Consider the following 11660-nt stretch of genomic DNA (forward strand, 5'->3'; position numbering starts at 1 on the left):
CTCGTTCTGATGTTTAATAGGTGTCAACTAGTATACTTTGTTATTGAGTATGTGACGTGGAGAATTCAATTAGAATTCGATGATAAATGATCAAACACAACAAAAAACAAAGAGAGGCGTTATGTCGCTGTGTCAACCTATATTTATAAGGATATTTGGTATACATTATATTGCTATAAACAATTATTTTTATTTTAGAGTAATATACTGCAGACTGGACAAGATTTTTCAAAAACACATAATAGTTAATTTCTACGATTAAATCATTTTTATAAAAAATAATCATAATATAATGTATGAAAAACCAATACGTCCACTGCAGCTGAATGCAATATTTAAAAAGCAGAGAAATCTCTCTGCTGTATAGAAGGTTTAAATAATTAAACTCGATATAGAGTAGATTCTAGTAATTCAGTGTTTCCCACTTTCCCATCTAATGATTTGTGTAATGTATTTGATAAATAACTACTATAATATACTTTAATGATTAATTATAACACCTATGATTAAACTCTTAAATTATATAATTATAAATGTATATGTTACTAGAACCTATTATAATTTTTATGGCAGGATGTACCTTTTTTGAAATTTTGCTCTAAGTAAAATTTTAGAGGAATATTGTATTAAATGTTCAAGGTTTTTATTCTGATGACATAACAATTTTATCAACATTCATTGAAGAAACTATTTAATACGTTGAAGATTTAAAATGTCTATAAACAGCACAAAAAATAGTTAAAAGTTATGTTATTACATGTGTATAAAATAATTATAAAAATATCTTGTAAAAATTTAAAAATATGTATACGTAGAAAAAACTGGTGTCCTTTAAAATATTTTAGTTTTTCAGCAATTTTTTTAGTTTTTCCTGAATATTTTCAAAGAACAGGAAAGTAACAACTAAAACCAATTAAATATCATCCATTTTGTAACCACCACGTACCTTAAAGTTGAAAAGGTACTCCAAAAGGTGATGACTGACACATAATATAGGATTAAATAAACACACATCATTGTAAGTCCTGCAAACAATTTGCATATTCTTGCAGCGCTCCGATTCTAAAACAGCCAAATAAAATTGTGCATACTATCCATTTTACGTATATGTATGTCAATATTATAGCAGTATATAATATTTCAGTAGATTAAAAAGCGCATACCTAGGCGGCTAGGCCTACAATATCCACACTCTTATATCAGTATGTTTAACACTGTAGTGTGCGAATGGCTGTTAACATTTTTAAAAACTATCTAATTAATTTTACCTACATCTGATACTCTAAACCTATGTTAAGAATTTTAAATGAAAATCGTCAACTAAAATTCTAAGATTTTAAAATTATATATGTTATAATATTATGTTATATACTTCAATTTCTATTTTATTGTATTATGGTTGTAACTTTTATAGTATACCATACCAATAAATAATAGCTCATAATAATAACTATTTATTTTAAAATATATTTATATGCACCAATTTGTGGGGCTGAAAACTTTTATGACTTATGAAATTTAAATTCTGAGTATGAACTAGCAAAAAACATAATGTCAAACTCTATTTTTGTTGTCATGTATGTTAACGGAATTTTGTAAAATTAAAAATTAAATCAATTAGCTATTAATTGAGGTATAGTATAGCAAGATAATTTATTTAATGATTTACAATTTTAAATGTTTCACATGAGCGATCAAACGTAATAAACTTAGACCAACATCTATTTGTTTTATTCTGACTCAATCAGTAACAGTTGATGAATGTTTACGGTTTTATTTATTTGAATGTAAGTATTTCCAGTGCAGTAAATGATCATAAAGTGTGGCCAAATATGAAATAATATACCATTATATTTCTATTTTTATTTATAATCTAATGGATGTCACATTTTATGTGTTTCTCAAAATATATTTTTCTTTGTCATATATATATATATATATTTATACATATATTTTTAAATTAATTTCACCGTCAGTATTACGAAATATTTTCAGTTTAGGTCATGATTTCTGTAAATGGCGATTACAAATGGCCTCTCGAGTTACAAACAGGCGCACTTGAACAGATGCCGTACCTATAATAATTACCGGGACGTGATACAAGAAAAAAACGACATAATAATTGAAAGTATTTTATTTGCTTTCTTCACAATAGCTCACAATCTAGTTTTCATTGTCGTGTATGCTGGTGGCCGAGAAAACGGATAGTCATAGGCAATACAATAAAGATATAGAATAATATGGTTGGGCTTATAGAAGTATAGACATTTTTTTGATTGATTATCCACATCATCGTCACCGGCAATTTGTTCTAAATGTCAAGTACGTCTTGTGCGTTTAGTTCAAAATGTTTAAACATGTTTTTTGTCATTTTCAAACACAGCGTTTATAGTCTTTACATTAAAATGTACGTATCCAGAGAAGTTCATACCGATACAACACAAAAGCTGTAAGCACTGATGTAAATATTTAATTTCGAAGTTTCACGCGGGTCATTTATAAAAATTCATTTATATTCATTTTTATTGGTATAACTGTCTTGGAAAGAGTATTATTTTTTAGTACGCAATATAATATAGGTTACTTCCTTGATGTTTTACTTGACATAAACATATTTTTTTAAACAGATTTTTAATGTTTTTTAGACAAATTCTTATGTAACAATTGTAAGTTCATATTTTGTTATATTATTTTATTTTACTTTATGTACATAAAATCATGGGAGATTTTAGTACGCCTATGTCTCAGCAGATATTGGAATACTTCTGCAAATTCAAAGATTGAATATATTTGGAATATGACAATGTAAATTAATTTAAGGGATTTTGGAGTATTTTATTTTTCAGAAAAAAAGTGTGAGTTTATTCTGACCAGCAATGATTAGTTGGCAATGACGATTGATGAAATACATTTTTCATAAAAAATGTGAGGAATTTACTCGCAATCAATAGCACACAACTACACAAAGCATGGTGATATTGTCAGTAATCAAGGCTGAAGGACGAGTTATTATTATTATTATTTTTTTTAAACTAGTTTGAGTTGAATCCAATGTTTCTTTTTTGATATTGATAGAAAACTAACAAAACCAACTTTAATAAAACAAAGTTTGTAAAACTAATTAATAATATGATATATTATAGTATTATGGTATATTTCACCATTATAATTTTATTAAATCCTACGGAATACGGATTACTCAAATCTCAAATTCAGATAACACACGTTAAAGGCCATTATATTCAAAAATAGTTTTAACTTGTTTTTACTGACATGGCCTCGTGAGTGCGGGTTTTTAGTACAATAATTATAATTGCAATTAATCGCAGGGGAAAATATTTTAACTGGATCAAATAACAAGAAAGAAGATAAATATAACAATTTTTTTTTTTTATATAATTAAATTTGTTGATTGAAACATAGGGAACAACGTTAATTATATTAATATTATTGTTGTAAACTAAATATTTTCAAGAAATTATATCACGTTTAAAATAAATCTGTATACTGTATAATCTTTAATTTTAAATTAATAACAGCAATTCGTGTCATTGTAACTTGTAAAAAGTCAATCATCAGCCGTAATTCATCATTACCTACATGCCAAAAGTTAGTTAATTGAGTCAAAAGCATTGTGGTAAGATAAAAACAACTTTTAACTTTTAAGTTCGTTAATGGCCGGTCGGTCGGTTAACCTCAAGTAAATACGAGTAATGATGAGTTGGTGCTGATTCAATATTATGTAATAATATGATATATTATCTTTTGTAAATTGTAAGGTCGAGAAAATCAGCCGAATCCACTGGTGCGTCTTAAGGTACCTAAAGAGTCAACGTTGTCCAGATTCGTCGTCGTCGTTTAATAGATACCTAAGTATAAAATATTATTATGATAACTGTGATGTGGTCTGCGCATAACATTGTAAACGCTATTAAGAAGCAGCGGTCCAGTAACAACTGCTCGCTGTGGGTTGCGCAATTACATATCATAATATGGTTACTAAATACAAACCACGTTCGTGGTATTTATTATTATAGACCTAATAGCTGAATATTGCGTACACACCTATATCTAAATGACTTAGTCTTATTATATACACACATATATATATATATATGCAACAGACATCGCATATACTTTGAATTATCCGTATTGAAGAGTAGGCAACGGTGGACAATACAAAAAACCAATAGTAGTACTTATCCATACAGCATTACAGCGTGAGTCACAAGCATGCACATCACATTCTTATTTTAATATTTAATATTGATATTAATATAAGCTACTTAAGTTTTCTATAGTCAATAATTATAATATTTCACATACCTCCCACATCCATTATCATGGACCTTATATTCTTGGTATACTATGATATAAATAATTTAAAAATAAATCAACAACTACAACTACTCGTAAGAATTTTTAATTTAGATACATTAAAATTATTTAATATACGATTAACAATTTGAATAAATGTATTGATTAAAGGAAAAGTGTAGGTGAACAGAGAGCATGCTTGGTGGAACAACCTGTATAATAATAATAATTTGATATAATATGTAATAGGTATCTGCCTACTTTCCACGCGCACGCTTGTGTGTGTGAGAGTGTGAAGAGCTCGTTGTATACATACCGTACCAAATTCGTCGGACCGAGCACTTGACACGGATCTTTCGGTGTCGGGAAAACGTTTATAGGTCTTACCGGCCGGACAAGGTTATACAAACGCAACTGGCCGTGTACAACCGTATGATAATATATTGGTATGATATAGTATTATTATTATTATTCTACTGTTTCCCCGTTCCCGTCCGATTTCATCACGTGTAGTATAACGCCCGCGCCCAAGACGAGTCGGCGGCAGTCCATAATATTGGGTTAGATACACAACTGTATATTCAATAACAGACACCTATCATATTATTATGATATAATCTTATAGACATTTGGGTCTCTGAATGGTACATATTCTATTCGGAATCGTTAAGTCCACTCGTCCAGGTGTGTTTGATTTGTGCAGCTAGTAAATTCAACTCATATCAATTTATTTCTCCATAAATTGTTGTGTTGATGAAAAAAATATGATTATGTTTACTCGTATACAGTTTGAAATGCTTCAAAACCTTTTAACAACAGTTTTTAGAACGGCTTACATTGGATTATGGCACTAATGGTACTATCAAAATATTGAAAAAATAAAGAAATCAGATCAATATTGTAGTGATCGCTGCGCAGGACGCGAGGATCGGTACCACAATAATTATTTAACGACGTAGCACGTTCGTTACAATCTTTAGACGTTGTTGAGAAGAGATAGGTTAGGTTAGAGTCATGAAAAACTCAACACTTCGATTTATTAAGTTTAATACAATTAAATGTTTATTACTATAAGTATTTATTAAGTTACAATAACTAGGTGCAAAATCGTAAGCTCAAAGGACTTCGACTGATGCAATTATCTCTCTAAAACCGTTAAGTTCTCTACCTGTATTTATATGGGTTCTATCAATGGCGTACGATCGCATGATATTTCAATATTCTAATATTACTTCCTTTTACTGTCTAATTTTCATTCTTTAATGAATAGATAAAAACAACTTGTTGTTTTCACTTTTGACCTAGGCTTCCTGTTATTTGGGTTATTTATGATTCATAAACTATGAATAATAACTACATTCCCTAATTATACTAAATCTTAGATTATAATATTATAATATGTATAATTTATACTTAACTTGACTATACTAGTGTTGGGTTTAATACAATATTATTATTTACATCTATGTGATTGATTATTTTAAAACACATTTATGAACACTATTAAAAATAATTTAACTAGTTATGGCTACTTTAAAATTGGTTATTTATAATACTTGAAAAAATAATATATGAAGCCTGCTCTATTTGTAAACCTATGTTCTAACTTATAAAACTTTTAAGAATATTTATTTTTATAGAAACATATAACTCCTAATTTATCAAAGCTCTCGTAATATATTATTATTTAAACAATTTTTTACTCATTTTTATATCATTGACTTTATTCAATAATATTAATTTTATATTGTATTTGTATTAAAAAAATATTATGATAAGTATTTAGTAAATATAATTATCATTGAACTCATTCTTGCAAGTAAATAAAATTAAAACTAGATTTTATATTATAAATTTTTCTTTACAGTATTCTTTATTTAATAAAATATTATTGTAGGTTGCGAATTACAAATTATTTTTTTTTTTATTTAATTTCCTTGAATTCGAATATTTACTTTTAATACTAGAATTAAATTTATATTTTTAGAATTATAGGCTTCATAAGATATAATATTGTAAACAAATTCATTTTGATTATTTAAATTAGATACTTAGCACTTTAAAAATCCCCATCATCTATCTCAAAAAAATATTTCATAAACGATAATTTAATATTATTTTTTATATTAGGTATTGAAACTTGAAACGGAATTTAAAAATCAATTATCATAGTTAATATTCCAATCATCTGATTGATCGTTGCACAAGCTTTCACTGCTTGAACTTGATAACTCAAACGCTATACGTCTTCTCAATATCATTGATAATTCGTTGGAAACTTCTTGTTTTCTTGGCACAAGCTGAACGGTTTTTTTTAGACTTACACCTATGATAACTTATTATCAATCATCTTGAAAATTATTTAGAATTATAATAGTATTTTGAATACTTAAATATGACATTTCTAACCCTTAATTATTTCATTCATCAATTCTTTATGTGCAATTCTTAATGGTCGATTAACAAACGCAGTCTTGACAAATTGGTCCAACGTCATTTTTGTAGGTGGTTTATCTTGGCTAACAGACATTAAAATATATATATATATATATATTATATATAATTACTTTTAAAAATATTCAAACAAATCGCATATACATTCATTTAATAATATGACGTTAAAAATAAATATATGCTCAATTAAAAATAATTACAATGATAGTCGTCAATACATACTATAAAAAACTATGACTAATAGGTGCATATATTTTTGGCCAGTTACATACGAAATATATTTTGTTTTCTCAGTATAATATTATTTATTTATTTCAGAACAAAATATAAATTCAATTAAAAAATCAAGGATTAAGGCGAAAATATATTTTAGGTATCTATATATCAGTATTGTAAAATTAAGCATGGTTTTTTATAAAATATAACACAAATTATGAATTTCCATCACAATTATGTACATAATAAGTAAAAGTATAGGACGTATAGAGTGCTTAGCCACGTGTAATGCTCAAGATTATGCATAATACACGTATTACAGTAAAATACGAGATGTTGAATAATATAACAAATAGTAAACCTGGCTGTATTGTTTAAAATAAAAAAATGGCTAAAAGATTAAAAGTACTAAGCAGTCTCTTGTTTAGAACACCATTAATTAAAAAACATATGATACCCGTATTTGTATCATATATATATATTCAATATTATTAACATTTTCCATAAAACCTCTACGTACAATATATTTAAAATCATTTCGTTTGAAAAGCTTTTTCTACTTTTACTTTGTAATTCAACCTTTGTTGACATTTTATTTTGGACGCTTTGAACAGCTTAAATACGTGTTTATAATAGATTTAAAAACTTATTAGTTTGACAGAATTATTATTTGCACGTGATATTTGTTTAAATGAGTTGAACTTTCCTAAGCTTATTTTTAAAAGCAGATAAAGACAGAGATGGAGCAAAAAATTATAATTTCAAATAAAACGAAAAACACATACTTAGCCATAAAACTGAAATGGCGTTTATTAACTTATAGATATATTTATTATAATGATATAAATAAATTGCACACAACGAAATCAAATACAAACAATTGTTAAATTATGTACTTGAATTTGAATAGGTAAAAATAAATACATGGAGACCAATTTATTATTTACTAATATAATGTTTAATCACATACGAAAATAATAATTCATAATTGATTTATTTTACAGCCGGTATTATTATACGGATAACTGATACTTTAGATTGCACATCTATCTTTTTTATAATATTCAACTTCTTATTTAGAGTATTCATTCTACCCAAAATATATGATAAATATTTAAATGTCAATTTATATTTTACATTTATATAACGATTATGAATGATAATAAACTTTTGAAATATCCAAAAAACGCGGTGAGTTAGTTCATTCAAGACTGTTAATTACTGCACTTAACTTAATCGCTTAAACTTTAAACGCTATTATATGAAATGAAAAAATTAACTGTTTTTATTGAAAAACGGAGAATAATGAAACCAAAAAGTCGAGTGAATAATATCATCATCATGGGAGTCCGTCCAATGAATCGCTACGTCTCATTGGCGCAGTATGAAATCAATGACTAAGTGCACACATTTCCACATTTTATTAAAACATATTACACGTCTATTAAATTGTCTTTGTTATTGAATATAGATTAGGTTTTTGTTTATTTCGAGGAAATACTGCTACTAATGATTGAAACGGGAATACGGGAATCCCTGTCATCGACAACCACGACGACGGTTAAAAACAAAATTAAAAAAAGATAAAATATGTTTGATTATATTTTCAATATTTTCATATTGACTTGAACATTGAAAAAATTTCATAATAAAATATAAATTCTTATTGACTTCTAAATACAATTAAATATCATTAGACTTTCCGTAATTTAGCATTGGCAGTGATTATTGTAGTGTGCGCTAAGTAATCGATGTAAACGTGCAAGTGGACGCGGTCCGACCGGCGTGACGCGACTGCAGCTGACGGCGCCAGTTAGTCCTGCTGCAATGACAGGCCAAAATTATCGGTTCGAGGTCGGCTGCCCGCGTATAATATCACCATTATCACGATAATAATATTGTTATTATGATGGTCATATCGATATCACACTACGACGGTGGCGATGATGTTAATTTTACTATCATATTAAACCCACTCACGTCGACGACGGCAATAATCAACATGGCCGGTACCTACCTACCTACCCTACCGCTCCAACATGGTATTGTGTACGTGACCTCACTAAGTCCGAATGGCCACCCCTCGTTCCTCCTATCATGCCACTTTCTCACAACATCAAGCTACCGGACGACCGGGTGCGGTGCCCGTTTTACTGTTTTGGGACTCGCTCGAGTTGACGACAACGACGGTATGCCGATCTCGTCGCGCGCTATATACGCAACTTTGCGAAACTGCTCCGCCGGTCGTTGCGGAGAAGGGTAGGTCCTGGGTGGGTGGGAGCTATGCGTCTGCGGCTCAGTATAAAAGTTGTGCGTCCGAAGCCCAAAGTCATCAGTCATCAGCAGCTCGTCCAAGTCTCCGACAAACGACAACCGCACCACAAACAGTTTAATTATTTATTACAAACACCTCCAACAACCAACATCGCCATCATGCAATTCACCGTAAGGGTTCTGCTGAAGTAGCATTATTATCGTTGTTGCGACTCGGCGTCGTCGTTTCGCCGTACCTACCCTAATGTCTAAAGTAATTTTTTTTTTTTTTATCCCGGATGCAGGTGTTGATCGCCTTTGTGCTCGTAGCCGCCGCCGTCGCTTCCCCGATCGCCGACAAGCCCGCTGCCGACAAGTCCGAATCCGTTAAGGACAAGCGCGCCATCTACGGTGAGTCACCGCGATATCGCTCGCGTTGTTTTTATTATTACTATATAACTACAGTTACGACGATGATATTAATTATTTGATATATCACAGCGATATAACATTATATATCTCCTGTCTCTGACCCAATCTTAATATTTTTGTAATTCTTCGCAAAAGCAAACGACTATAATCGAAACATTTTTCTAGATGTGTTTACTTAATGTCATCTGCCGTCATCGTTAGGTTGGTTAACTTATTATATTATGTTTATGTCACGTCTGCTTTTGATCTTCAGCCGTCGCCCCGTCTGTATACCACGCTCCGGCCGTCTACCACGCACCCGCTGTGTACCACGCACCGTCCGTGTACCACGCACCGGCCGTGTACCATGCACCGGCCGTGTACCACGCACCAGCCGTGTACCACGCACCGACCGTTTACCACGCACCGGCCGCCGCTACGTCCTACTCCAGCGTCAGCATCTCGCACCCAGCCGTTGTGGCCAGCGCCCCTGTCTACGCACCAGCTCATCCAGTGTACTACCACCGTCGCTGAACGGACGACGTGACGGTAAGCGAAAACGGTACGGTGGTTAGCCGTCGGACTAACGAAAGCCATCTGTGCATCGTGTTTTGATTCGTTGAACCATACTTTTATTACAATTTTCCCGGAATGGTGACATCGCAAGATTCTTATAAATTAACGTAACCGCAAAGTAAAAATGTTCCTGTTTTTTTCGTCGGGATGTGGTTTTCTTATGAATGTTTGATAACAATATGATACACCGATTTAAAACGGTAAAAAAAATGCGAAAACGTGTTACCTCGACGATTTTAGTCATCTGAAAAAAAAAATCTCAAATTCAATCATTCCGCACCTGAAACGCGCACGGAAACTTGTGAACCACAAGTTTGCCACACCACACACGCCCACTAAACAGTTGATTCGTGTGTTTAATACCATTTGTATTTATTTTCTAGATTCTGAAAACATTTCACGTGCCAAAGACAGACCAACCGTCCGATTACACTGATGCAGTGGATGTGGCCGTAGAAAATTTCACAATCTTTAATCATGTATAATATATTTTGTCATTACATGTAATTAATTTATTACGATGTAGAATTAATTCACTCAATAATAAAAACATATATATATGTATAATACAAGCATTTTATGTTTTTTTATTCCAAATATTATATATTTTATTCTTTCCTGTTAATATATTATTATCCCGATAGAAATGTACGTATACAAAATATACTATTGTACAAAATATTTATATTATACTTAATATGTATCTCTAGTAATTTATATTTCACCTGAACGATACATTTGGAAGTCCGAATTTGTATTGATTACTTGTTCGATTGAATGGAATGCGCCTTTAAAGTAGATCTGCTTCAACCTGCAATCTTGTGTAGAATTTTACACGTGCGTTGTTCTTTCCTAAGTTGCTGTCATGTTTGCGAGGTATTAATTTTTTTAACGAAAAGCCTGATTATACGTCAAATTAATGCAACTTTTTTAGGTCCTCCGAAATTACCTATATATATTATATTGGATGTAAATAAATTCTATATTTCATGTTTGAAAATATCGTCTATAACTAAAGAACAATTAACGAGTGATAAAAATAATGTACCATTTCTTAAATATTTCAAAATTCAAAAAAAAAAAAAACTTGGAGAAAACTTAAGAGTGATGGCTGTATAAGCGAGTCTAGTAATTTTGACTAAACAATTAATAATTATTAATTATGTAGGTATATTGTATGTGGCTTATATTATTTTTTCAATTAGTACTCAGGTGGCAGAAATATTTAGCTACAATCCTATTCAGAGTTATTCATCCAAATGGTATTTTTGTGAAATGAGCACTCGACCAAGCTATTTTCACTCAAATATATGACCTTAGGGATCCTAAGTTAGGATATTGTCAAATGTGTACGAGTACGACCTATTTAAGACTGTGCGCCTGGTCAGTCCATATATTTGCACAGAATGGCATACAATTATAAATCCAAAAGT

The 11660-nt window shown here is 30.4% G+C and overlaps 1 protein-coding gene across 2 annotated transcripts; it reads left to right on the plus strand.

Annotated features, from left to right (window-relative positions):
- The first annotated feature begins 9306 nt into the window (after positions 1 to 9306).
- Positions 9307 to 10802, plus strand: LOC107167477 (uncharacterized). Of its 2 annotated transcripts, none has more exons than XM_015516530.2 (4): positions 9307 to 9432; positions 9546 to 9651; positions 9926 to 10213; positions 10611 to 10802. In XM_015516530.2, exons 1-3 carry the CDS (start codon positions 9421 to 9423, stop codon positions 10183 to 10185), a joined length of 378 nt encoding a protein of 125 aa, XP_015372016.2. In that variant the 5' UTR covers positions 9307 to 9420; the 3' UTR covers positions 10186 to 10213; positions 10611 to 10802. The 2 variants fall into 2 exon arrangements, with proteins under 2 accessions (XP_015372016.2, XP_015372013.2); XM_015516527.2 differs by having other exon boundaries at positions 9926 to 10200.
- Positions 10803 to 11660: the final 858 nt, after the last annotated feature.

The sequence above is a fragment of the Diuraphis noxia genome, unplaced genomic scaffold, assembly GCF_037042655.1.
Source record: "Diuraphis noxia isolate RWA-SAM2 unplaced genomic scaffold, SU_Dnox_SAM2 contig0003, whole genome shotgun sequence".
NCBI classification, from domain to species: Eukaryota; Metazoa; Arthropoda; class Insecta; order Hemiptera; family Aphididae; genus Diuraphis; species Diuraphis noxia.